Below are 27,479 nucleotides of genomic sequence, written 5' to 3'. Positions count from 1 at the left end.
ATATTTAATTAAAAATAAAAAAAAACAGAAAATTAGTACAAAAGTATAAAAACAATGAAGTATATAGTTAATTATTATCAAATTTTAATCCCTAAGTATTATATAAGAGTTAAGATAATGATAAAAGATTATGATGATACTAGGAAAAAAAAATTAACATTAATATTATTATTGATAATTTTGTCTAATGATTAAAATTTGTTATATTTTTAGATAATTAGGTTTAAATTAAAAATTATTCCTAAGATAAAAAGCATAAGAAAGTTTTTTTACTTATTTCTTACGAATATACTTCATTAAAAATATAAAAAAATTTTATTATAATATTAGAAAATTTTCTCCGAAAAACAAAAAAAAAAAAAACAAAGAATTTACACTGTGTCTTCAATTTCACTCTTAATGATAGCTTTAGACAATTCTGAATCTCCTTTTGGTAATCTTGTATTTTCAACTTTAGTAAAATGTGCAGGTTCATAAATCAATTTAAGATACCCAATGGTTCCAGTAATAATAGTTAAAATACCAACAACCAAATATAAATAATTTATATCCCCAACAATAAAGAAAAGAATTTCAACAATAATTAATCCTATACCACTACCAAATTGTAATAATACAGAAACAAAATAAAGATATTGTCTTGATATTTCTGTTATACATCTTAAAAATGTTGATCCATTAAAAGATATACAAATTCCTATGATAAACATTAAAATAATTTTAACTGAATCAATGACTATGAAATCAATTGATATGAAAATTATTATCAAACCAATAATAATAAAGGTAAATAATAATAATATTTTTATTCTTTTTGTTGGTTCCAAATCTTTTCCTATAAGTTCTGGTTTGTTAAAAGTATACATAGAACAAATATATATTGTTAATGCAATTAAAGAATATACCAAACTTGTTAATATATTACAATTTCCATCACCTGTAAATAGATAATTTGGTGTAACATTAAATATTAAATTATAAATGGCAAAAGTTGTTATTATTGATATTATTAATGTTAATGTTTGCCAATCATTAATTATCTCTTTAGCTGGTATTTTTTCTTTATTATGTTTTCTTCTACCATCAATTGGTTTTCCATTTTCAATTAATCTTTGTTCTGTTACTGTTATTAATGTTGATTCACCAGGAGAATTTCTATATGTTACCCAGAAATAGATTGTTGTTATTAATGTTAATATACTTGATGATCCAAACATTATTTCATAACCAAAAGTTGTTGAACAAAATAAACCTCCAAATGGATATGCTGTAAAAGCTCCTAATGGAAAACATAATGTTAAAAGGGGATAAAAAAGATTTCTTTCTGAAAGTGTTGCCCAAGATTCTGTAATAAGTGCCAATGATGGAAATGTACATGAAAAGCAACCTCCTAATAATATTTGAATTATTATTATACCAATTATATTTATTCTAGCCATTATTGGAAATAAAGCAATAAAGAAAGCTGATAATAAACAACATAATGTTACTGTTTTTCGGACACCGAGTTTTTTTAATAATATAGATATTGGATAAAAAAATAATAAAACACCAAGACCAACAGAACCAAGTATAAGATGTTTTTCATATTCTGAAAAAATAAATGAAGGAAGTTTATCAATAATTTTAATTCTTCCATTAACATCTCCTCTCCAGTTAACTTTATCAATAGTAATATCTTCAATCTTTGGTGGTCTTAAATATGTAATATTAGCATCTTTTTGAAATTGTCTTAATGAATCAATATGTTTTGATACATAATCTTTAAATTGTCTTACAACACTTGGATCAAAATTAGTTAAATTAAAACCATTAGCTAAATTACTCCAGTCAATTTTTCTTGGATCTAGTGCTTTAGCAGTCATGTCAACAGCCAATTTTGATCCCTCAACAACAATAGTTTTTAATATTTTTTGAAAAACTTCTGGATGATCAGTCATAAGTTTAAAAGTTTCTTTATTAAATCCAACAGATGGTGTTTTAATTTCAAATTTAAAATCAGGAAAAAAACTAGCTTGTGTAGTTGTTATTGTTGGTAATGAAAGATTAATTTTTGGTAAATTATCTATATCAACTGAATTAAAATCAATCTTTTCAAAGATATCTAAAATATTTAATATATTATAAAATTTTATAATAATAAATTATTTCATACCTAAACCTAATGAAACATTAAATTCTTCATAATGAAAAAATTCTTCTGTCATACAACGAAGTCCAAAACCAATTGTAAAAATATTTGAGAAAAGTGAAGACAATCCAATGATAGATACACATAATATAACATATCTTTTTTTTCCAGGAAACATTTTATTTACCAAACCACCTTTAATTTTTTCTTTTTTGTTATCGTTAGAGTTTCCTTTTTCACTAGAATTGTTTTCACTTCCTACAACAACAATTGAATTAGGATTCTCAGGTTCACCATTTTCATTACTCATTATTCAGAATTTTTTTTTAATAAAAAAAAGTAATAATAATAATACTTTCGACAAAACAATATAAATAATAAATGTTTAAATGTAGTAAAATTGTGTTATATATATATCATAAATATATAATTATAATACATCGGGTTGAGTTTATTCTTCTGTTTATTTTTATATATATATATATATATGTATACATACCAACAAACCAAACCCCGATGCCTAATTATTACACTATTCTCAATCTTTTTTAAAAATAGGCAAAAAGAAGTGTAAAAGAAACAAAATAGTAGTATAATAATATTATATAATTTATCATTATTGAAACTTTTGTCATATTATTCTATGTATAGATACAAAAGACATATACATAAATAAAATCATAACAATTACCCTTAAATGATTTCATGATCAATGCCAAATTCAATTATCATCAATTTATATATAATAGTACCAATGAAAGAAATAAATAATATAAAAAATTCTTTCCATTCCTCTTTTACTACTACATTAAAGGACAAAATTTAATCACTTTAAAAATATATTATATATTTTACTTAAATTGTTTTAATTTCCAATTAAAACTATATACATATAATTAAATAAATTGTATTTTCTTTTAGTCTCTTTTTATCATTTTTGATAAACCAAAATATTTTAACAAAAGAAATAAAATTAAAGATTGTTAAAATAAATCTATAATACAAAAAAAAAAAAATCCTTTTTAATTTCCTAAAATTTTTAATCAAATAAAGTATAAATTGTTATAATAATTTTTCTAAGAAAAAGAAATAAAAACTACATCAAAGATGGTATAACATTATTTAATATTTTAATATATATAAAATAATTGTTTACTTTGTACAATAACTGTTTTTTCCTTTTTAATTTTTAGTATTATACTTTAAGAATAAATAAATAAATATATGGTAAGTAAAAAATAAAGATGAACTTTATATGTAATAATTTATTAGTAGTTTAGAAGTCTATTTATATTTCTTTGAAAATAACATTTATTTTAATAGTGTTTTTTTTTTTTTTGAAATTATTACTATTACTTTTTAAAATAAAATTAATGATAATGAAAATGTTTAAAATATTTTTTTTTTATTTTGTTTAACGATAGAAATCTATTAAAAAAAAATAAGGTAAGACAAATTTTTTTAATCTCAATTAAAAATATTTAAATAAAATTATTAAAATAAATATTAAAAAAAAAAAAAGTACATTAGTATTAATAATAATCATATAATCATTTATTGAATATATATGATTTATCAATAACGATCAGATATATTTGAATGAATCAGTCATGTGGATATACTAATAAAAATAAAAATTAATCATATTTAAAAGAAAAAAAAAATAAAGATATTTTTATTCTTGAGAAAATTTTTCAAATGAATACACATATCTTATGGTTAATGAAAAGGGATAGTTGACATAAAATAGATATATATGTTTCTTCTTAACAACTAAAAGTCTCATTTTTATTATTATTGATAGCAATAGTAATGTTATCATTTATTTTAAAATATAAATATGTTACATATATTAATTGATATGTCATTTTTTTTTGATTAAAAAGACATGTTCTTATTTCTCATTACCAAAAGCTATATAATTTATTACTTTATATAGACATTTTTCTTATAGAAAATTATAAAAAAAAAAAAAATATTAGTAAAATTGTTTTAATTATATTTTTTATTTTATTTTATTATGTTATAACTTTAAAAATATAACATATATCAATTTAAATATTTTACAAAATTAAATACTAGTATAATTTTAAAAATTTTTAACAAAATTATAGATAATATTTAAAAAAAAAAAACAATTACAAAATAAATATTTTTGTAAGAAGAAAGAAAGTTAAAAAAATAAAGAAAATAATGTAGCGTTAATGGAAAAATTTTTATTTTGTATTGAATAAATATGTACCATACTACTAATATAAATATTTTATATAAAGACATTAAAAAAAAAGAGTTCATACAATATAACGAGAAAAAAGATGGACAGAAAAAAAGAATTTATGTCTTGATAAAGTGCGTGATAAAATAGCACTTTATGTATTGGTATAAATATAAGTATGATATTTTCTTACTTTGAAACGAGTATATAATTTATAGAAGAATAATTTTTTTTTTTGTTGTAAACTTCATCAATCAATGGTAAATTGTATATTTTTATAAAGGAGCACAAGCTTCCTTAAGCCATGAAATTTCTTTCTCCTGACATTGTCTTTTAAAGTAACTTGTCATTATATCATAAACCATAGAATGATAATCATTGAGCCAATTTACCTAAAAAAAAAATAATTAATTTTATTTCGTCGTTTATGATATCATAAAATATACCTGTTTACTTGATAACATATTCTTATTTATTAATTTCTTTTGTATTGGTACGAGCGTTAATGGTGAAAATGTTAAAAAGTTTGATGCACCACTATTTACATTACATTTTATTATTTCATAACAATTTTCAATTCTAATTCCCCAATGTGAAGTTCTATAGTAACCCGGTTCTATTGTCATCATTTGCCCAGCCTTCAATTGACCATTTTCCTGAGGATTTCTAAAACTTATAGAACCTGGACCTTCATGAACATTTAAAAATGATCCAAATGAATGACCAGTTCCATGACCAAAATCATAACCATTATCCCAGAGAGAATGTCTGGCAAATGAATCTAAACGGCAACCTATAATTCCTTCAGGAAATTTAGCCATTGCACATTCAATATGTCCAATAAGAACTTGTGTAAATAGATCAATAAATTCATTGTTAATATTATCTCCAACAATTACTGTTCTTGTGACATCAGTAGTTCCATCAAAATATTGACCACCTGAATCAACAAGATAAACATCACCAAATTTTAATGGAAGATTTGATTTTTCAGTCATTTTATAATGTGGTAATGCAGCATGTTCATTGACAGCTGATATAGTATCAAAGGATAAAGAAACAAATTTATCTTTTGTTGATCTTAATGAATCTAACTTATTCATTGCAATTTTTTCACTAAGAGTTTTTCCACTTTTTAATTCTTCCTCAAGCCATATCAAAAATTCAATTACAGCACCACTATCACGGATGTGTGCTTGCCTCATACCATTAAGTTCTGTCTCATTTTTTATTGCCTTCAAAACTTGAACAGGTGATAGAGAAGCATAAGTATTTCCCTCAGAAATCAATGAAGATAATCCATAATTTGTTGTTGATGGAACCCACATTTTATGTGATATATTTTCTTTATTTTTACTATGATATTCTTTTAAAATATCAGAAATTTTTTCATAATCAAAAATTTTAACACCCTTTAAATGTTCTTCATATCCTTCTGGTAATTTTTTTTTATTAATAAATAAATAAGATTCATCCATTGTTATTAAAGCATAAGAAAAAACAACAGGATTATATTCTATATCATTTCCACGAATATTAAATAACCATGCAATATCATCAAGAAGAGTTAAAATAATTGAATCACATTTTTTTTCTCTAATAGTATCTCTTAATCTTTCAATTTTAGAAGGAACATCTTCTCCAGCATACTCTACACCTAGTAGTTTTATTTTTTTAATTTCCTCTTCTGGTCTATTTTCCCAAATTTCATCAACAAAATTCTTTTCAATAGGCAATAATTCTATTTTCAATGCCTCAAGTTTATTTTTCATTGTTATTGCTGTTTCCTGTGACACAAGATGTGAATCAAAAGCTATTACACTACCACTAGGAATATTTAAATCTATCCATTCTAGTGGTGTTATAGAATCAGGAACAGCCTGTTTCATTAATTCCCATCCTTCCTCAAATTCCTCAATAGCCTGATCAAAATATCTTCCATCTGTCCAACATAAAGCTTTACTATTAGTTACTAAAACCATTGCATTTGAACCACTGAATCCAGAAATAAATTTAACCCGTTGATAACGATCACTAATATATTCAGACTAAAAAATATGTCTTATCATTTTATAGATATTTTTTTTTAAAATTACCTTATGAGGATCAGTTCTTGGGAGAAGATAAACATTAACAATTTTTCCATTGGTTAAAGAACCATTTTTCATTAAATTTCTTAGTAATTGAAGTTTTTTAGACATTTTATTTTCTTCTTTTTGTTAGTAACACTAAAAAATTATAATTAAAATTTTTTATTAAATAAAATAAATATATATAATTTTTATTAACGTCTACATAATAAAAATTTTAATGTTCAAGTTTATACAAATTTTCCTATTAAAAAAATAAATAAATAATAAATTATTTTCCAATCATAACCAATTAAATAATTAAATACTACCAATTTTTTTTTATCAAATACCAATATCTATTTACTATATAATTTAAAAAAAAAGTAATAATTCTGCAAACTTCTTATAATTTTTTGAATAAATTATTCTTTCAAATAAATTAATAAAAATTTTAACATTTACATATTTAACTTATTTAATTAAATACATACATTAATTTATTATTTTGGCATTTATATTATCATACTTATCATGAAATGTTTATTATTCTAACACCATTTACAAAACAGCCAAAGAATAATTTATGTTGAAGAAAGTATTATTTAAAAAATTTCCACAAAACAACATGTTTGTTGATTTTTAAATTTTTTTTTTTTTTAAATTTTGCCCCAAATTCAGTTTCAATGATTTTTTAATCTCTGCTACTTAGAATTTTAAAAGGATACTTGAAATAATCATCTACTTTAAAGTAGGCTTTTGTAACTTTATTTTATATTTTAATTATTGTACAATTATATAATTTTTTAATATAAAAAATATTACTACATTACTAAGAAATATTAAAATTATCAAGTATATTGCCAAAAAAACAAACAAATAATTTTATTATGATCACTAAAAAAAACACTAGTAGATTATAAAAATATCTTGAATAAATCAGTGACACATTGAATTTATCAATACTATCTACAATAAACTAGGATAAAAATATTAAGGCAATGAAAATTAAAAAATATAACATATACATTTTTTATATTATTTGTGGCAAATTTTTAACTTTTTGTGAATTAAAAAAAAGACAATATGATAACTATAAATTTTAATAAAGTTGTATAGAAAAAAAATGTCATTTAAATATTGAAAATTTTTTCTTTATAATTATGTTTAAAAAAGCAATCATAGCAAATTATTTTGTTTTATTTTACCAATATAAGTAGTAATTTGTTGTATCACTTAATGATAAAAGATAATTTTTAACTTTAAAATGTTAAATAATTTAAACATAGTTAAAGGATAGTATAAGTTTGGAAAAAAATTTACTATTTAATGAATGATCGTTTAAAATATATTTTTAATTTTAATAAATAGAAATTAATTAAGCAAAATAATTTTAAAAAAAATTAAAAATGTAACATGACACGTTAAAAATTAACTTTTAATATTAAAATTTACAAAACATTTTAATTTAAAAAAAATTATCATTTCAATTACACAAAAAAAAATAATGTAATTCTTTTTTTTGTTAAAATCACCATTAAACATATAATATATCTAAAGAATACATAAAACTTTTGTATGATAAAAAGAAATAAAAAAGAAGTAGTGAAATAAAATAGGAATAAAGTAATTAATATTTAAAAGTCCTTTGACAATAATAAGAAGAAGAAAAGATGAGACTTCTTTTTAAAATAATAATATAAAGTATAATCTAAAAAAAAAAATTTTTTTTTTAACTTTAATAAATATTAGATAGAATAAATTCCTACCAAGAAATATGTTATTGATAGAGGAAAAGAAAAAATTTATACATAGAGTGTATTTTTTCCTATCATCCACACCTACTCTATAGAGTATTACAAATATATATGTGCAAATATTGATAATTTTTTTTTTTTTTAAAAAAAAAAATAATACTAAGTGAAGCAGTTTTATAAATATCATTACATTTATTGATAATTTTACATATTATTTATATATTATCAGTAGGCTATTTAAAATTTTTTAATGACTATAAAAAAAAGGGTATTTTCCAAGTAATGGATAAAAATAAGGATAATGAAATAAATCCAAGTCAATGGACATTTCATGTTGAATCAGTTAGAACAAGTATTGATAGAGTCTACCAATTATGCCATCAAAAATTACATGTTCTTGGATGTAAAGTAAGTTACAGAAACTTTTTTTTTTCTTATCAAACAAAAATCATTTTAAATTTACATTTTAAGGAAATGTTATTTTATCTAACAAATTCTATAAAAGATTTTCAATCGTTGATTGAAATGATAGAATTAGAAAAAAATTTTGATACAAATTGTCACCCAATATCTATAGCATGGGAATTAAGAGTACCAGGAGCTTTTGTTGATGATGATAAAAAATCATCAAATAATGATCAATCTAAAAAAATAAATATTAATAATATTAAAAATAATGATGTTGAGGATTGGCAAATAGTTGAAAGAAAAAAAAAATCAAAAACAATTCTGAATCCACGATGTGTTATGGATATTCCACAGACAAAAAAATCAATGGCAAAAATAGCTCATGCTAAACAGATGCAATGGGAAGAACATAAAAAATTTTTAGAAGAAAAAAGTATAACTAAAAAAAGATTAGATAAAAAAAATAGTTTAAAAAATAAGAAAAAAAATAAAATTGAGGTTGTTGTTGAGGAAGTGGAAGAAGAAGAATATATGGATGAGGAATGGAAAGCTTTAACTGAGGAGGAAGAATCTTTAGCACAAGAAGAAGAAAGTTTAAAAAAAGAGATTGAAGATGAAGAATTAACAAGTAATCATGATAGTGTTTCTAATCAATTTATGGATTTAAAAAGTTGTGTAGATAAATGGAGTAGTGAAACACAAAGATATGCTGAAGATTTATGGAAAGAAATTGTCCAAAAAAATGTTAATTTTGGATATAGAAAAGTTGGAGAAATTCTACAAAAACATGAGAAATTTTCTTCACCAATTAGAAAAAAACCTAATGATTATGAGGAAAGATTAGCTAGAGCTGAAGAAGTTAGAATTCAAATTCTTGAAGATAAATGTAGAAGAATAAGACAATTATTTGATAAAGTAGCCAGAGTACGACAAAAAAGATTAGAAATAATAGAAAAGAAACGTACACATTTGGAGAGAAAAATGCAAAAAGCAGAACAAAATAGGAAAAAAATTTATGAAGATGCTATATTAAAAAATTGGGAGGAAGAAAATTATCTTAGAAGTATGATTTTTGAAAGAGCAGCTGAGACTGCCTTAAGAGATATTCAATTAAAAAAAGAAGCACAAGTATTACAAGAAAGATTAAATAACTTAAAAGAAGAAAGATTAAAAAAATGTGAGGAAAAAGCTGCAAAAGAAGCTGCAGCAAAAGAAAGATTAAAGCAAACAGAAGATGAAAAAAAAGCTAAATTGGCTTTAAAAATAGCTAAAATGGAAGTAATAGTTGAACAAAAAAAAGCTAAAGAAAAGGAAAAGTCAAATATGATTCATAATAAAAATATTGAAAAAAATAAAAGAAAAGATCAAAAGATAGAATCATATAATACAGAGAGAGGTGAACTTATGGAAAAAATAATTGAAAAACAAAAAAATAGTACAATTAGATATGAAAAAGGTCTTGATCAAGTTAGAAAAAAAGCTAATGAATTAGGAGTTTTAAAGAATACTGATACTTTCATATCATTATCCCAATTTACCCACCTTCCATCATTTAATGAATATAGTAGTGATAAGATAAAAAAATGTACAATATGTGATATTATTTTATCTTCTGATATAAATGTTATCTCACATTGTATTGATGAAGTTCATATGACAAAAACTAAAAATATATATGAAAATTTATCTGAAAATATGATTAAACAATTCTTAGAAAATAATATTATAACTTTAGATAAGGAATCGCCACGTAGACATTGTCATATCAACCAAAATAACGACTTACTAACTTTGTCATCTAATAATATAAAAAATAAAAAAAAAGAAATAAAGATAAAGAAAAAATTATTACAAAAAGCAAAAATCGATGAAGAGACATTAATTAATAACATATATATTGAAGAAGGGGTTACTTCAAAAAGTTATCCAACAACATATACAAAATATATTAATATAATAAAAAAAATGGAAACAGACTTATCTAAATATAATTTTGAAAATTGTAGAAATTTATCAAACTCTGAAATATCAACAATTCAAAAATCACTTTATTATGTTGGTGGAGGTAAAACTAATGAACAGGGTAATGATAATGATATTGTCAATTACTTAATCAATAATACTAATATAGAATTATACTTGAAATTATATATTTACTTCATTTATATGAAAGATGCAAGAATAGAAAAATTAATTTTTAGACTTCAACAAATTCTTCTTCAATTAAGTAATAAATGTCAACTATTTAATCTCCTTATTTTTTATGGAACTTCTTTTATCAACATGATTGATGGTATAATTTATAATATTAATAATTCTAGTAATATTTCAAAAAAATTTCTTGAATCACAATTATCATTGCTTACTATTGTTGTGGAAAAAATTAAAAATATTACCACTAATAGATATGGGTTACAAAATTACGAGGATAAATTATCAATTTATATTGATTATTTAAATACAATCAACTTTTTTAAATTATTATCACAAAAGCAATTAACTTTTGCCATCAACTCAATTGCTTCATTTTATTTAATTTTACTTAAACAGGTACAATTTATAAAAAATTTTGACTCTAATTATTTAAAAGAATACCTTGAGTCAGGATTTTTTTCTTTTCTTATTGATGGATGCCTTGAAAATATTTATTCAGGAACATTTGATGAAAATAATAAGAAGATTTTAGATATTTTCATAAATATTTTTATTTGTTGTAATAATCAGGCAAATGTTACTTTTTTTAAGGTAATCTAATAATTTTTTTTTTATAATTTTTAATAATTTTATTTTTAGAAAATTATACGCAAAAAATCAGAAATCCCAGTTAAAATAACTTACATATTTACAAAATCACTCCAATTACTGGTAAAATATTCTGATCCAGAAACAATGAAAAATCTTTTATATTCCATATTATTATTTTCAAAAATTTCACAAAAGACAAAAACTTTATGTTATTTAGGATGGTCACAGTCAATTGCCTATCATTTAACTTTTCTACCATTTGAATATTTTATCAAATGGAGGTATAGAATTTATCTTTTGTCAACACTGATCTCAATATGTTATCAATCACCAAATGCTACTATGATTGTTAAAAATGAAATTGATATTCAATGGCTTGTTAAATTTTTAGAAGATGTTAAGGATTCTAAAACTGATTCTGATGTTGTTAATTCTATGATACCTAAATCTTCCTGGGAAAAAATATTACTTTATTTTAGGGAGATGTAACTTTTTTTTTTCTTATTTATTTGTTTTAAATATTATAAATAATTTCCATGATATCAATTACTTTTATTGAGATATTTTGATAAACTATTTTATAAAATAAAAATAATCTTTTACTTTTATCAATTGTTACTACGGTATTTACTTATTAATGTAATTAAAAAAAACTTTTTACTACACTTTTTATTTTCTTTTGTAATCATCAAAAAAACTAACTATTATTTAATATATTTTTATTCTACAATACGCTTCTTATTGCTAAGGAGTCTCCTTGCCATATCACCTTAAGGCAATCATCTCTTAATCTGCAAAAAAAAAACCTTTATATGATGATCAATGATTATGTGTATACGAAAGAAGTAAATATATATATATAATTAACATAAGTATACATTTCTTTTCTTTATTCCACATTTAGCTTTTAACCATTTTGTTGTGGGTGAATTTTTTTTATATTCCACTTTGTAATTATTCTTTTTTTCTGTTTCCATTTTATCCACTTCTTTTGATTTTGTCATCGTTTTTTATATAAAAAAAAAAGTTTCTATTATCTTTTTGTTTGTTTATGTTTTCATTTTAAATACAATATAAATAATAATATTTTTTATTTTCAGATGACTAGTTACATTTGTAAAAATCAATTTCGAATCTCAAATTCTTCAACTTCTTCTTTATTCTCCGCTGCTACCTCACCTAGTATTTACGGTAGCGATTTTTCACCAAACATGGAACAACAACAACAACAAAGAAATAGAGATTATCTTTCTACACCGGATAGTGCCATATCATTAAATGATAATTTATCTATTTCACCTAAAGTTGAATATGATATGTTTTCTCAAAGTAATGAAGCACTACCATCTAATAATAGTTCCAGTAATAATTTCTATCATCAACAACAATCACCTTATGACTATCCAGATTACCATTCAAGTGGTAGTGTTACAAGTCATATGAACATCTCTGCAACAAAGGAATATCTTAATAATGTAATTGGTTCCAATCTTCATGATCCATATTGTCTTCCACATCCACCACAATCGTCCAATCCATTGGTTCAATTGGAATCATTTACAAAAGAGGCTTTGTCAAATGTAATACCTTTTCCAAAAACAAATATTTCTTTACAAAATGATTATTCTACTACTGGTAAATCAGCATCAGGATTCATTAAACCACCATGTTCCTATCCATGTTTAATAGCTATAGCACTCAATAATGCTGTAACAAATAGATTAAATGTTTCGGAATTGTATGAATTTATCCAGTATTACTTTCCTTTCTTTCAAAGAGCTCCAGAAGGATGGAAAAATTCTGTTCGTCACAACTTATCAACAAATGGATGGTTCAATAAAGTCGATGAAGGTAGATCAGGATATGCTGGCAGAAGATCTTTTTTATGGGGTTTTACTAATCCAGGAGTCAAAGACAAAGCTATGAGTGATGTTAAGAAACAAGTTGTTAAAAAGTATAAGGATATGTGTGATAGTATTATTTGCTCTGGACTTTTGGAACCTTTGTTAAATGGTGAAAGAAGTTTTTATCCTAATAGTTGTCACCAAAGTCCTTTTATTGGTTGTAATGGTACTGGTATCAATGGATATATTAAAAGAGATTCTGACTATTCTTGTGATAGAGATCGCGGTTACCATTCTCAACCTAATTTTTCTACTGGATCGCCACTTGTTGGAAATCAAAAAGTATCGAGAAAACGTTCACATAGAATGATACAATCTAATTCTTGTGTAGAATCTAACTCTCCTTATGGTAATGATTCAACATCATATCAACCTGAAGTTAAAAAAGAATATGATGGGAATAGGAGTTATTCATCTAATACAAGTAATGATTCCAATCGGCTATTAAGTCAAAGTATTCCAAATTATATGATTCAATATAATTTTCCATTTAATGGAGATGGATCTCAGGGGCAATTTAATTTATATAGACAACAGTTTCCTCCAATATATTCTGTTGCTTCTGGAGTAGATTACTCATATAATTTACCAAAATACCAACCAATTCCTGCTCAAAATGGTGTCGATTACTATTCAACAACTTCTACAACAAGGTCTGAAAATTATCCACCTGTGGTTGATAATTGTTGTAAAAAAGAGGCAAAAGATTTAGTTAATAATACTTCTATAACATCAGGATCGTCCTCTTCAACAATATCCACTAGTGGCCAAGGAACAGCACACCATGATATATCAACCGGTTCATGGAACCAAAATCAATCTTCGCCATCGCCTTCAACTCCACATCATCAATCAACCGAGTCATTAGAAAAAACACCAACGAAATCTGAACCTTATATTGATGAAGTTTTGAATGAATTTTTTATTCCAACTCATTCAATATCTCTTTAATTGTAATAATAATAATTATATTCATCATATTACTAACAAAACAATTTTAGGAAACTTAAATATCTCTCTTTGTTTATTATCTTTTTTATTTATTTCTATTTTCCTTTTATTATATTATTATTATTATTATCTTATCACGAATATTATTTAAAAGTTTTTCCTATCTCTTATATCTAGTCACTTAGTTACGGAAATATACTCCTACTTCGTTAAAAAAAGGAAACCATAAATCTTTCCTTTTTTAATATATAAACACCTATTACTTTTTTACATTTATAATAAATTGTACTAACAATTTTGTGATACTAATAATCGAAAAAAAAAAATAACTTTTTATTTATGTACTTTCAAATGTTATCTTTTTTTTTTTTGTAAATAAAGGATTAATTGTTAAATTTTTTTTTTCTTATCTAATATTTAGAAGTCAAAAAAATTATATGGTATATTGGAGTGTGGTATATATTATTCCAAATTATATATTGTTTTAAATGGAAATAAAGTATTAGGTGCTTTTTTAAATCTATTTCTGTCCAATTAATACTTGTAAAAAACTTAATTTTTTTTCTTTTGGGATGAATAGGTTGATTAGTTTATCTCCTTCTTATATATCTAAAACAATTAATTTGATAGCAAGAAATAGTACGTTTATTGATATTAATTAAACTCAACATTTATTTTTTTTCTATTTTAGTTTCTACCACAAATATTGTTCATGGACCAAAAATACAAGCTTTCAAAGTAGATAAAAGTTTTGTTGAAGAAGATGCTGAAAAATTGTGCAAATATGTTTGTATAAACTATTTTACTGAAGTAAAAGAACCAGGACCAGAAATAAAAGCTGATTCTGAATATCCATCTTGGCTTTTTGAATTAAATTTAGATCCACCCAAAGAACTTGAAGATATGGATCCAGAAGTTGATGGTTGGTTATATTATAGAACTTTAATGAAAAGACATCATGCACAAAATAGAAGAATTAAAAAGTTAAAGAATAGGTTTTTGCACATACAAGATTCTCCTAGTCTTCGGAATATGGATGGAAATACTAAGACTGCAAAGTTTTTAAGAAAGTCTCATCCAGATAATTGTTGATAAAAAAATATGTTAAATATATAATTAAGAATTTTAGATGATATTTTTTTTAAATTGTTATTAGATATTTATTTATGATTATTTTTTTTATGGTTTATTGGCCGTGAATATATTTTTAAATATAATTTATTTTTTATCAAATAACAATATCTTTTTATAGATTTAAATAATGTTGGAAAGTGAACTTATGGAAGTTTTACGTTCACAGGATTTTACAGAATTAACGGATGAAGAAATAAAAAAAGTTAATAAATGGGTATGTTCAGTTGATATTGAAAAGTTGGATGATGTTGTCGGAGTAAAAAGTGAGGATATGAGGTTTTTTATGATAAATGTTTTTGAAGCTTTGCTTCAGTTATTTGAAGAAGACAGAGAAACTCATCGTGGATATCCTAAAATAAAACTTGTATATAGAATATATGCTAATTTTTCAACTCGTTCATATATGTTTAGAAATTTATGTCTCAAACATTTAGAACTTGGACATTGGTTTGCCATTATTCGTTATACTGATATTCTTCCTGAAACTTGTGGTGCACTTTGTTGTTATGGAAAAGAATTTTACAAAGAATATTTAATTGATGAAAATTTCTTCACATTTTTTGGTAATATAACTGATATTTATGCCGAGAGTTCAGATAAAGAAGTTTCTAGTTCAATAAAAGCGTTTTTTTGGAAAATGTTTGAGGAAGTTCCTACTATTTTAAATGATTGTTATGACTTATTTACAAATCATCAGTTTCTTAGACTCTTGCAAATAGTAAAATCTATAATTGAAATGAATTATGAGGCATCTTCTCCTGTTGTAATTCATGAAGGCAACGTTTCTTTTATGGTATCTCTGCTTGGAGAATGGTGTCAAGATGACTTTAAAGATGCAGTTGATTTATATATACCTTTATTTTTAATGGAATCACTCGCAACAATTGTTCTTTATGAACATGGTATTAAAAAGGATATTTTTGGTAGCAAAGAAGTTTTGAATAATATTAAAGTAATTTTAACAAATGTTTTATGTAATGAAGGTAAAAGTAATAAAATGCCAACATTATCAGGTAAATTTAAAGACTTATGGAGTGAAAAGGAGGAAAGTGAGCCTGGATTATTGAATGATTTAAAAGTATGTTGTCTCAAATTGTTAACAAACATTGCTGTTAATAGTCACAAAAATAAAGTTAATGTTGGAGTTTGTGGTCTTATCGAACCTATTCTTCAATGTTCTTTAGGTAAAACTACTTTAGATTCTCCTTTGGGAAAGGAGTGGTCTGTTGTTTGTATTAAAACTTTAACTGAGGAATGTCCAGAAAATCAAAAGATTCTTATGGAAATTAAAGATAAATTGAACAGTTCAGTTTTGGAAAGTTTAAAAGAAAAAACTGTTTTAATATAAATAAAATGGATTGTGAAATTTTTTCTGAAGATGTTTTTAATTTTATATACAATTTCTTTTTTTTCATTTAATTTTTCTTATATATTTGGTTTAAAACCTTTCTTTTATTTTTTGTAATAATTATTACTAAGTAAGTTGCATCTTTTAGGCACAATGGTTTTAACGATATCAACATTAGCTTATTGTAAAGCAGTCCTCCATTGTGTTAAATATCCTCATTGCCCAATAAAAGGATTTCTTATTGGTGATGGTTCTAGTAAAGATTCTATTATTATTGATGCAATACCCATATCTCACGACATCCCAACATTTGCTGGTATTTTTGAGTCATCTTTATTATTTATTGAAAGATATTGTAATGATAATGGTTATGTTATAGCTGGTGTTTATTTTGCCAACCAAATGTTAAATGACAAAAAGTAAGATTATTTTCAATTTTACTAATGGAAAATTTTTTTTAGATTAGATTCTTGTGTTGTTAAGTTAGTGGAGAAAATTCAAATTAAGTATCCTAATGCATATATTATGCAGGTTTGTTTATTTATTTTTGTCCAAACAATAATAAGTTAAATCTCTTTTAGCTGGAAAATACAAAATTTTCACTTGAATCATCAACAAAATGTGTTATGGCATATTACTATGATAAAGATACAAAGGTATGGAAAGATAAAGAACAACCAGTTGAAGATGTCTCATTAACATTAAGAGTTGCATCGAAAGCTATTGATGTTAAGATGGATAGACAAATATCTGATTATGAAAATTTTCTTGATAATCCAAAGATTCATGACATTTTAAATCTTAAGTTAAATGTTGGGCTTGAAAAATATTTATCCATTTAAAATTCTTATCTCTTTCATTTTACCTACTTTATTTCTTTAAGTAAAATTAAGTTTATAAATATTCCATGAATTTTAATATTAAATCACATCAATAACTTTTCCAATAAATTGAAGTAATTTACTTTTATAAAATAAGACTTTTTCTGCTTAGATATAATATATCTCTATATATTATAAGGACAATTTTATTTAAAAAAAATAATTTTTCAGTTAATTATGGTATTTAAAGAAAAAATAATTACAAATATAGTCTAAACATCCTCAGCTAATACAATAATTATAAAAAAAAAGTGGCAAATATATATATTATTATTAAAAAGCCATTAACAATTATTAATAAAAACTGTAGTTGGAAAAAAAAAATAAATTGTTTGGTAAAAGTTTTATTTAACATTAAATGTTAACAAATAAAAAATAACATATTTTTTAAAGAACCATAACATAGTAACGCTAAATAATGTAAATGATGGTTACTAATGTGTATAACAATTTATTCATAAATCCATTTAGCTTGAGCAGAGGCATAGTCACTAAGTTCTTCTGGTTTGAACCAATGAGAAATTTCTCTTTGAGCAGCTTCAACAGAATCAGATCCATGGATTATGTTACGTCCAGTTTGAATACAGTAGTCTCCACGGATAGTACCTGGAGCAGATGCAAGAGGGTTGGTGGCACCAAGCATAGCACGTCCTTGTTTAACAACATCAAGACCTTCCCAAACTGTAGCAACAATTGGTCCAGAAGCCATGTAATCAATAAGAGATGGGAAGAATGGTTTTCCTTTTAAGTCTTGATAGTGAGTCTTTAAAATATATATAAATTAAAAAAGTAATAAAAATCTTACCTCAAGATGGGGACGTGAAGCAGTGAGCATTTTAAGGCCAACCAATTTGTATCCACGTTCCTCAAAACGAGCAATAATTTTTCCAACAAGTCCTCTTTGGACTCCATCAGGTTTGACGGCAATGAAGGTACGTTCAGTATTAGACATGGTATCTAAATGGGGACAGGTATCTTTAGTACAAGTATCTTTTGAAGTTGATATCAAAGAAATGGCAAAAAAAGAAAATATGGCAAATATATATAGGAATTTTTTACTATATAACGACGATGTCATCTCAAAAGAAAACTACTTATTTGTATAACGGAAAAAAAACAAATATAAATAAAAAAAAATTTTTTTTTAAATAAAATAACGTTATTTAGATACACAAAAAGGTATATGAAAAATTTTTAATGTAAAATTAAATATTTTATGTTGATAGTAATGAAAAGTTGTATATAAAAAACTACGGTGTACAAGTAAACAGAAATTCCCATTGAGATAAAGAACATTTATATATTAAAAAAATTTATCAATTATTGGAAAAGGTAAAATAAATTATTTTCAAATGTATAAATAATATTATTTAAAAGTATAATCTTGTACATTAAAAAAAAACAACTATTATATAATAATGACCTTTATATTTATGAAAAATATTTCTCTAAATAATACAAATTATATTTCTATTTTTCTTTAACCATTGCAATATTTTTTTATTATAAAAAAATGAAGTTAAAAGAAAATTATTTTAAAACACTGCAATAAATGCTTATTAACTAAATAATAAAATGATAAATTATTATATTATGTAGAAAATAAAGTACTTTCTTATAATATTGCTATAATTATCAGAAAATAGTTTTCATATTTTTATACAAACAACATTTTATAATTTAAATAAGAAAAAAATATTATATTTCCAATTTATTATAAACATATTTAATGAAAATCATTTGATTTCCAATGATAAAAACATTTCATATCAATTTTATTGAGAGAAAATTTATTATATTATTAATTTTTAATTTAAATGTTGGTTTTTTAATGTTATATAAATAATTTAAGTACTTTTCTAAAAATAATTAATAATAAAAAACTTAAAATACACTAAAAGTATAATTAATTGGCTTATAATTTATAATTTTACAGTAAATAATTTTATATTTTAAAGATAAACTTTTTTTAATATTTATTTAAAAAATTAGACAGATCAAAATTATTATTTCTGGAAAATATTTTTAGAAATAATTCATAGATTATATCTGAACATGACTCATAAACCAGAATTTTAATCTTTTTCATTTTAAAAAAAGTAACCAAAATATTTTAAGATGATGTATTTTGATTTTTACCATTTCAAGTTAAAAAAAATGTTTATTTTATTTGAATTTTTATATCTACTTTGAAAATTTCAATTCATTTCAAAATTTCTTATATTATGTGCCTCAAATTTTTTTTTTGTTTTTTAGTGAAGTAAGCTTATCAATAGTTTAATTTTAAAGAAAGATATTTACATTTTTCTCTTATCAGTTAGCTTTTTAAAATTTATCTGTCAGATGCAAAATCTCAAGAATCATATTTTTTTTTTGAATTATTTTTCTTATCAATGTGATTATTATAATTAATGTTAAAATTTTGTATGAAATTTTTTATTCAAAAATAATTTTTTACAATTTTTAAGATTCTGAATGCAATAATAGTTTCTTATCTTTTAATTGCAATAGTCTCAATGTTTATTTTTCACTAAATTATTTATATCATTTTACATCACATACCATATTGGCGATCATATTTATCATCATTTAAAAACCTTAGTTATCATTATTTCAAATATTTATTTATCATTCTATATATTTTTAAAAATGTTTTCATATGTTTTAATGTTTTTTTTATTTTTTTTAAATACTAATAGAGTTAAGATTTCTTTTTTAAAATATTTATATGATGTCATTGAAGATCTTTTTTATAATTATGTTGTATTTAAAAATAATTTTTTTTTTCCAAAGGTAAAAAAATATCAAAGATAAAAATTAAGACATTAAAAATAGGCAAAAATTTATTTAAAAAAATTCATTACAAGTACAGTAGGCAAAAAATCTTAATAAATAATTAAAAAATTGATATTGATATTATTAAATAATAAACAACAACTTATTTACATGTTTTTATCCAAAAAAAAAAATTGCTTTACCAAAAGTGAATAGCAAAATACTTTATACAGATCTATATATACATTAATTGAAGCATAACGAATCATTGTAGCATTATTTAAAAAAATCATTTGAATATATAATTTTTGTTTCTTAATAATTGAAAAAAATATGAATTTTTTTTTCCAAAGTTAATATAATAATAATATTGATTATTAAAATAATCCTTATCAATAAGGAAGAAAAAAAAAAGTAAATCCATATTAAAAGGGTAATTTAACAATTTCAACAGGAACTTTTTTAACAATAGGTAATGAATTATCTAACCTATACTGTCTCTTTATTAATTGATACTCAGCAACCTGACTACAATATAAAGATTCAGCTTCTAATTTTTGTCGTTTATATAATACCTGAGCTTCTTTATATTTTTTTTCAATTAATTTTTCTCTTAAACCTTCTGGTGGAATCCATTCAGAATGGTCTTTGTCAAAATGTTGAGGATTATATAAATGATTTTCTGCTATTACACGTACAATAGATAAATGTTTTCCAGGATCACATTGTGATCTACTTAATGATCGTAAATATTCACGTTCACTTGTCAGGATAAATCTATCTTTCTCTACTTGTTGCCTTTTTTTCATATCTTCATAAGCTTTTCTATGATTTGTTAATATATGTTGAATATCTATTGGTAAATGAGGAAATATTTCTATTGGTCTTACTTTTTCTTCCTCTAAATAATCCTCACGTTGTTTGTATTTTTTAGTAAATGTTAGAAATTCTTTAGTATACTCTGGTAAAGGTGTTTCTAATACACTTTCTTCTTTTAAACTTTCTTCATATCTTTTAAATTTTTCATCTTCTATTGTTATTGCACTATCAATATAACTTTTATCAAATAATGTATATACAATACTATCTACATATGCTGAAGGACCGGAAGAATTTATTGTTGAATGAGGTTGAGCTACCTGTAATTCCTCTGTATCATTACTTCCTGAAGGTGTCTCAATATCACTATAATCCATAGAAAATGATGGAGCTGGTGAAGCTGATTTTGAATTTTCACCACTTGGAAAACCAACTGTAGAGGAACGATAACTTCTTCTTTTTCTAGAATTTGATAAACCATCTTCAAATGATAAATTACTTCGACGGGCTTTAGCTCTTGTTACTCTAGTTTCACTAGATGATTCATCATAAAAATCTTCTGGAACAACACTTGCCTGCCTTCGACTACGTGGTGTATATCTACTTTTTTTTGTAGGTGTTGATGTTTCCATTTTATCATTAGAATTCTCCTGTCCAGTACGATCTTCAGTTCCGGCTCTTTGTAATCTTATCCTAATAGGTGTAACTTTTTTTTCATTAGGTGAATTAGAATTTCTTTCAATATTAGTATTATCCTCTCCACCACTTGAAGATTCTTTTGTAGATTTAAATTTTTTAGTACAATTATCTTCAGAAGTAGAAGTAGTATCACCATTTGATGATAAATTATCATCCTTATCCTCTACTTTTCTATCAGAATAATTACGTTTTCTACCTTTTTTTCCACCTCCATCTTTTTCATTAGGTACATAATTATTATCAGGAGGGAGTGGTTCAACAAAATTGTCATTATTCTTATCATCATCCTCGTCAATTGTTAAATCTCCATCACCACTATCAAAATTACTAGTATTTAATTTTTTTTTACTATTATTAATATTTTTAGGAACAGCAAATTGTTCATCATCCATCTTTTTGATAGCTAAAAGTTTTTCTTTAATAGCGTCACAAGAATCAGATTTTCCTGAACAATAATCAATAGGACTACAACCATCATTAGAGATAGGTAACTGTGAAATACCAGATGCTATTAATATTTCAACAATATTATAATCACCACGTTTAGCAGCAACATGAAGAGGTGTTATACCATCAGATGTTGTTGCATTAATATCAGCACCCTCCTGAATTAAAGAACAAACAACATTATGTGATTTTTTTAGGCATGCTTCATGAAGAGGAGTCCATGTTTTGTCTTTAACAAAATCTCCATTAATAGATGATTTAGATTTTTTATTATTAGTTGTTGATGTATTACGATTATCTGTGTGTTTGTTATTTTTATCCTCATTTTTATGTTTCTTATCTGTCTCAGAAATTTGTGGAGCCATATAGAAAAAAATTTAATGGTTAAAAATAACGAATAATATATTTTGTTTAACGATGCAACTATACGACCAAAATAAAATTGGAAAAGTGTCTGTGTGTAAGTATTTAACATTGAAAAAATAAAATAACTTCTAATTAAAAAATATTTATTTTAATTTAAAATGATTAAAAATATTATCCATAATTTATTTTAATATTAAAGTATGATAAAAATTTTATTTATAACAATATTTTAATAAAAAAAAAACTATTAATTATATTTTTAATTAAAATACATTATTATTATTTAACTATAAAACAAATATATTTTTAAATTTAATAAAAAAAATTTTATTTAAAAAAATAAGTTTTAACAATTGTACTTTTTTAGGGAAAATAAATATTCATTGGCTGAAAGTAAAGTCCCGTAATAAATTAGTTATATACATGTATGTACATATTTCCGAAGTTTATGTCTCTCTCTATGATAGTATGTCACAGCTGTAGTATATTTTCAGTTTTTTTTTTTTTAAACTTGAAACACTCAACATTCTTCTATTTTATTATTAACTTTCTTTTCTAACTTTCTTCTTTCCTGTGTAACTTTTTCGAAAGTTAAAAACATTGATGAACACTAAAATAAAAGTCATAGAAAAATTACACAAAATATAAATTTTAAAATATTCCTACTTACATAATGTGTAAACAATTGAAGTATTTGAATTTTTTTATCATTTTTATATTCAATATTAAATGTACTATTTTGATTACTAATATAATATCTTTGAATACGCCTCCAATCAATTACTTGTGAAACTTTTTCTGGTTCAGAAAAATTAATTTTTATCCTATCATATGATATTGTTAGTATTACTTTACTTTTGAAATTTGATTCTGTTTCAGGAAATGATATTTTGTTATAGTCATCTAATTGTCGGGCAATGTCCAAATATTCATCAATTCTTTCAACAGATTGAATGGAACGTAATTGAAGTGTCCTATCTTTAGCATTTAAAATACCTTTATCAATATCATTAATCACTTGATAGTAACATAATTGTTTAAATAAATCATTTTCTTTACATAATTTTCTTTCTTCATCAATATTAAATATAAATTTTCTAAATGAAATAGAACTAACAGCTATTGATGAATAATTATGAATAAATATATAATGTGGTAATTCTTCATCTCCTAAAAGTCTATAAAAATTATCATCTATCAATTCAAATATTCCAACATTATCTATAATATTTCCTTCAACTTCCATCCTTTCAAGTATCTCTTTCATAACTTGCCATGTTGGTTGGTTTTTTTTAACCATTAATGAAACAACATTTGTATCTGGTAGTTGAATTTTTAATGTAACATCTAAAAATCTTGAATATTCTTCTGTTTCTTCCATCAAAAATTCTTGCATAATCTCACTATCAGCTATAACTTTAACAGCACATAATTTTTCTAGATAACTTTCTAAACCTCTCCTTCGAGCATCTAATTTTTGTTCACTTAATTTAAATGGCCATCTTTTTGGAAGTTTTGGAAAGTCATAATCATTAAATTCATCTTTTAAATATTTGTTAAGCCTTATAAAGTCATTATATCTTCTAGATACTAAATGCCGACCAGCCATATAAATATTATATGCAATAAAAGTTTCACATGATGCTTTTATAACTTGATAATTTGGTATTGTTATTGGAAGTGATCGTTTCTCTGTATAATCATATCTTGAATAATAATCACTACTATCGTAATCAAAGTCAATCTCGTGATATTCATATTCTGGAACACTTATAACAAGTAATTTTAATTTATCACCACCATTTTTAATTAATTCAACAACTTGTCTATGAGTAGCTCCTTCAACATTGTTACCATTAACTTCAAGAATATTATCACCCATTTTCAATCCAGCTCTTTCAGCTGCTCCACCATGAAGTATAGCACTTACATGTTGAAGTGGTGCATATAATTGTCCATTAATACTTCTCAATTGTCCACCTTCACTTATTTGTCCTTTAACATTAAAACCAAAACCTTAAAAAAAAATAAATATAAATTTTTAAAAATATAAAATATTTTACCTGTTTCACATCTAACAATAGTAATATTATGTGGTTCATAAATCATATCATTAATTCCATTACTTTTATTAGTATCAAAAACTTTTGATGAAGTAATACTTTCTTCTATCATTTCAATAAAAATAAAAATGAATAGCCACCAAAAGCAAGCAAAATATATGTATAAAATATTACAAAAAAAAGAAAAAAATAAGTATATTATTTAAGTCAACAAAAAAAAAATATATATATATATATATATATATGAATAAATTCCCTAATATTCTCCTATATTTTTCTATAAATAATATATAGATAGAAGAATACGTCCTTTTTCTAGAACCAAAGAAGAAAGAAAAGAAACAAGGTTACAAGACAATCACCATACAAACAAAACAAAAAATTTTGGCCTTATCTTTTTTAATATTTAGATTATAAAACTATACTATACTAACTTTTCTATCTCTCTCTCTCATTTAAAGACTTCACCACATAGTATTGTATCAAATGTATATAGTATTTTAGAAGAAGGGAAAAAGAATGCGATGATGTCAGTTATATAGATGTGTGTGTTATGGATGTATCAGAAAAAAAAAAAAGAGAGTAAAGGCATATAACTATATCTTTCCAAGGCACACATTAATTATATATATTTTCTTCTATTCCCTCTCAACAAGATCGTCAATTCAACTTAAATTTGTGCCATTTTAAATGTTCATACATCTATATATTCTCTATAAATATATTTAGGGTGATTGTATTTAACAGATGTATATCTATATAAAATTATTTTTCCACATATATTTAAAACATTTTCTTCTTTAATATTAATGCACTTTTTGTTTTAAAGAAATTTCTCTTTTTATGTATATATTTTTTGATAAATATACAAGAGATTGTTATGTGTCCTTTTTACAATAACAATATCAAAAAAAAAATTAATAGAAAATTTAATTTTTCTTTTTTTTTATATCTTAGAATAAAAAATTAATATAAATTACTTATATAATTAAATAAGACTTAATTACTTTCTTCCACTCAAATGTCCTTAGAAGGAACTATATTTTAATTAGTTTAGCTTTTTTTTTTCTTTTAATTAAGAATACTGTAATTTTTATAAAATTTCTTCTTTTCCTAATAATTTAAGAATATATATTACAATATATATAAAATTAAGGCTTCTTTTATCTTTTTAAATTTCCTCTTATTTATAAAAGTATGAATTAAAAAAAATTATGTAAAAAAAATAGTAACATAAAAAAAAGGAAATAAAACTTTGTTAGAAAGAATTTAAAAAAAAAAAGTAGACTCAGAATGTAAATTACATTTAAAGTTATTTTTATTTATATTAAATACAATACAGAAATTTATCTTGTAAATAAAAATATAACTGTGTTTGGTACTTATGGGTTAGTTCTCTGACACATATAAATTATCAGGGTTTTTTCAATTATCTTTTTTTTCTATTAGAAAAAAGTTTTAAGAAGTTTCATAAGATTTATTATAATAAAATACTAAGAATTATGAATTTTATTGTAAAAATTAAAAAACAAACAAATACAATTGCATAAAAAAAATCACACTTTTTGATGTTTAAAATGTGACTCTACAATTATTGTTTTTGGTGGATTTTTTATTATTGAAGTATGAAATATTTTTTAATTTCATACTTTTTCAAATTCTTACAACCACTTTTGAAATATGGATAATCTTTAATATAGTATCTTTCAAGCACTTCTCTATTGTTTATCAAAAACTATTTGTTAATAAATTTCTTTTGAAGAAAAATTAGAAATGTTTTTTTTAAGTATTTCATTTTAAAAAATTCATTTTCGAATCTGATTTACGGAAATAAAGTTTTCTAAAAAAAACAAAACATTTATTTTTATTGTGTTAATTGTTTTATCACTTTTTGTAAAAAATTTTTATCATGTATTTATAAATACATTTTTTAACAAAATTTTTTTTATCAATTTCATTTTCTTCTATCAAATTATTCTTTTAATTTCAACTATCTCTCTTAGTTTAAAATACATTTTATATATTAATGTTGTTAATTTATTTGCAAGTAATTTACTATAAAATTATATATTAAATAAATTTTTTGCAATATTATATTTTACGTATCGTAAATATAATTATGCATAATATGACGCTAATAAATTAGCATTTTAATCAGAAATACTTTTAAGAAATTTAAAATAGAATTTATTTTTGTCACGTTTTATATATTTTAAAGAGAAAAAAAAACGCTCATTTTTGATCATCTTAGATCACTTTGATACAAACAAAATATTATTATTAATTTATACTTTTTATAAATAGATATATTTTTGATCTCAAAAATTTTATCATATAGAAATTTGTTTAAATATATATAAATATAAGAGAAAGTATCATTCAAAAATAGTATTATTTATTTTTTAGATAATAAAATGAACTATTTTTTTCATTGCATTATGGATTCTATTTTTTAACCTTTTTTTAATCATTTAAAAATTGAAATAAATTCTTTGGTTCTTTTTTGTTTGTACAAGAATGAGCTTTTCTTCTCTCAAATCCTGAAATTCAGAAGATATCTTTTAATCATCTTATAAGTAAGCTCTTACTTTTAAGTTTCAAAATATTTAATTTATTTAAAATTTAATGTAGAATCTATAATTTAAATATTAAAATATCCTGTATTTAAGCATTTTGATTTGAACTATAAGAATGCTTCAATAAAATTAAATTTACCAAATTCATTTGCAATAAAACATTTATTAATTTTATCGTTAGAAAAATAAAT

The 27,479-nt window shown here is 22.8% G+C and overlaps 10 protein-coding genes across 10 annotated transcripts; 5 read left to right on the top strand and 5 right to left on the bottom strand.

The window, feature by feature from the left end:
• Nucleotides 1-371: 371 nt before the first annotated feature.
• Nucleotides 372-2,441, bottom strand: SRAE_2000061800 (Major facilitator superfamily and Major facilitator superfamily domain, general substrate transporter-containing protein; the record flags this gene model as incomplete). Its single annotated transcript, XM_024651469.1, has 2 exons — nucleotides 372-2,104; nucleotides 2,156-2,441. 2 exons carry the CDS (start codon nucleotides 2,439-2,441, stop codon nucleotides 372-374), a joined length of 2,019 nt encoding a protein of 672 aa, XP_024505144.1.
• Nucleotides 2,442-4,621: 2,180 nt separating this feature from the next.
• Nucleotides 4,622-6,547, bottom strand: SRAE_2000061700 (Xaa-Pro aminopeptidase 1; the record flags this gene model as incomplete). The annotated part of the gene is made up of 3 exons (XM_024651468.1): nucleotides 4,622-4,738; nucleotides 4,793-6,394; nucleotides 6,443-6,547. The coding sequence occupies 3 exons, from the start codon at nucleotides 6,545-6,547 to the stop codon at nucleotides 4,622-4,624; spliced, it is 1,824 nt and encodes a 607-aa protein (XP_024505143.1).
• A 1,907-nt stretch (nucleotides 6,548-8,454) lies between these two features.
• SRAE_2000061600 (S phase cyclin A-associated protein in the endoplasmic reticulum) lies at nucleotides 8,455-11,814 on the top strand (the record flags this gene model as incomplete). Its single annotated transcript, XM_024651467.1, has 3 exons — nucleotides 8,455-8,580; nucleotides 8,644-11,325; nucleotides 11,374-11,814. 3 exons carry the CDS (start codon nucleotides 8,455-8,457, stop codon nucleotides 11,812-11,814), a joined length of 3,249 nt encoding a protein of 1,082 aa, XP_024505142.1.
• Nucleotides 11,815-12,425: 611 nt separating this feature from the next.
• SRAE_2000061500 (DOMINA protein) lies at nucleotides 12,426-14,180 on the top strand (the record flags this gene model as incomplete). The annotated part of the gene is made up of 1 exon (XM_024651466.1): nucleotides 12,426-14,180. The coding sequence occupies one exon, from the start codon at nucleotides 12,426-12,428 to the stop codon at nucleotides 14,178-14,180; it is 1,755 nt and encodes a 584-aa protein (XP_024505141.1).
• A 572-nt stretch (nucleotides 14,181-14,752) lies between these two features.
• Nucleotides 14,753-15,272, top strand: SRAE_2000061400 (Ribosomal protein L37, mitochondrial family-containing protein; the record flags this gene model as incomplete). Its single annotated transcript, XM_024651465.1, has 2 exons — nucleotides 14,753-14,819; nucleotides 14,872-15,272. The coding sequence occupies 2 exons, from the start codon at nucleotides 14,753-14,755 to the stop codon at nucleotides 15,270-15,272; spliced, it is 468 nt and encodes a 155-aa protein (XP_024505140.1).
• Nucleotides 15,273-15,441: 169 nt separating this feature from the next.
• SRAE_2000061300 (Armadillo-like helical domain and Armadillo-type fold domain and Ataxin-10 domain-containing protein) lies at nucleotides 15,442-16,662 on the top strand (the record flags this gene model as incomplete). The annotated part of the gene is made up of 1 exon (XM_024651464.1): nucleotides 15,442-16,662. One exon carries the CDS (start codon nucleotides 15,442-15,444, stop codon nucleotides 16,660-16,662), a length of 1,221 nt encoding a protein of 406 aa, XP_024505139.1.
• A 153-nt stretch (nucleotides 16,663-16,815) lies between these two features.
• Nucleotides 16,816-17,504, top strand: SRAE_2000061200 (ER membrane protein complex subunit 8/9 homolog; the record flags this gene model as incomplete). Its single annotated transcript, XM_024651463.1, has 3 exons — nucleotides 16,816-17,081; nucleotides 17,124-17,193; nucleotides 17,244-17,504. The coding sequence occupies 3 exons, from the start codon at nucleotides 16,816-16,818 to the stop codon at nucleotides 17,502-17,504; spliced, it is 597 nt and encodes a 198-aa protein (XP_024505138.1).
• Nucleotides 17,505-17,994: 490 nt separating this feature from the next.
• Nucleotides 17,995-18,495, bottom strand: SRAE_2000061100 (Nucleoside diphosphate kinase A; the record flags this gene model as incomplete). Its single annotated transcript, XM_024651461.1, has 2 exons — nucleotides 17,995-18,306; nucleotides 18,349-18,495. 2 exons carry the CDS (start codon nucleotides 18,493-18,495, stop codon nucleotides 17,995-17,997), a joined length of 459 nt encoding a protein of 152 aa, XP_024505137.1.
• Nucleotides 18,496-20,834: 2,339 nt separating this feature from the next.
• Nucleotides 20,835-22,648, bottom strand: SRAE_2000061000 (Ankyrin repeat and Ankyrin repeat-containing domain-containing protein; the record flags this gene model as incomplete). The annotated part of the gene is made up of 2 exons (XM_024651460.1): nucleotides 20,835-20,846; nucleotides 20,894-22,648. 2 exons carry the CDS (start codon nucleotides 22,646-22,648, stop codon nucleotides 20,835-20,837), a joined length of 1,767 nt encoding a protein of 588 aa, XP_024505136.1.
• A 521-nt stretch (nucleotides 22,649-23,169) lies between these two features.
• On the bottom strand, nucleotides 23,170-24,824 carry SRAE_2000060900 (Sorting nexin-27; the record flags this gene model as incomplete). Its single annotated transcript, XM_024651459.1, has 3 exons — nucleotides 23,170-23,259; nucleotides 23,320-24,665; nucleotides 24,713-24,824. The coding sequence occupies 3 exons, from the start codon at nucleotides 24,822-24,824 to the stop codon at nucleotides 23,170-23,172; spliced, it is 1,548 nt and encodes a 515-aa protein (XP_024505135.1).
• Between the last annotated feature and the right edge of the window lie 2,655 nt (nucleotides 24,825-27,479).

The sequence above is a fragment of the Strongyloides ratti genome (genome assembly GCF_001040885.1).
Source record: "Strongyloides ratti genome assembly S_ratti_ED321, chromosome : 2".
NCBI classification, from domain to species: domain Eukaryota; kingdom Metazoa; phylum Nematoda; class Chromadorea; order Rhabditida; family Strongyloididae; genus Strongyloides; species Strongyloides ratti.
The sequence above is the reverse complement of the archived record's forward strand: the minus strand, read 5'-3'. Positions and strand labels throughout refer to the sequence as shown.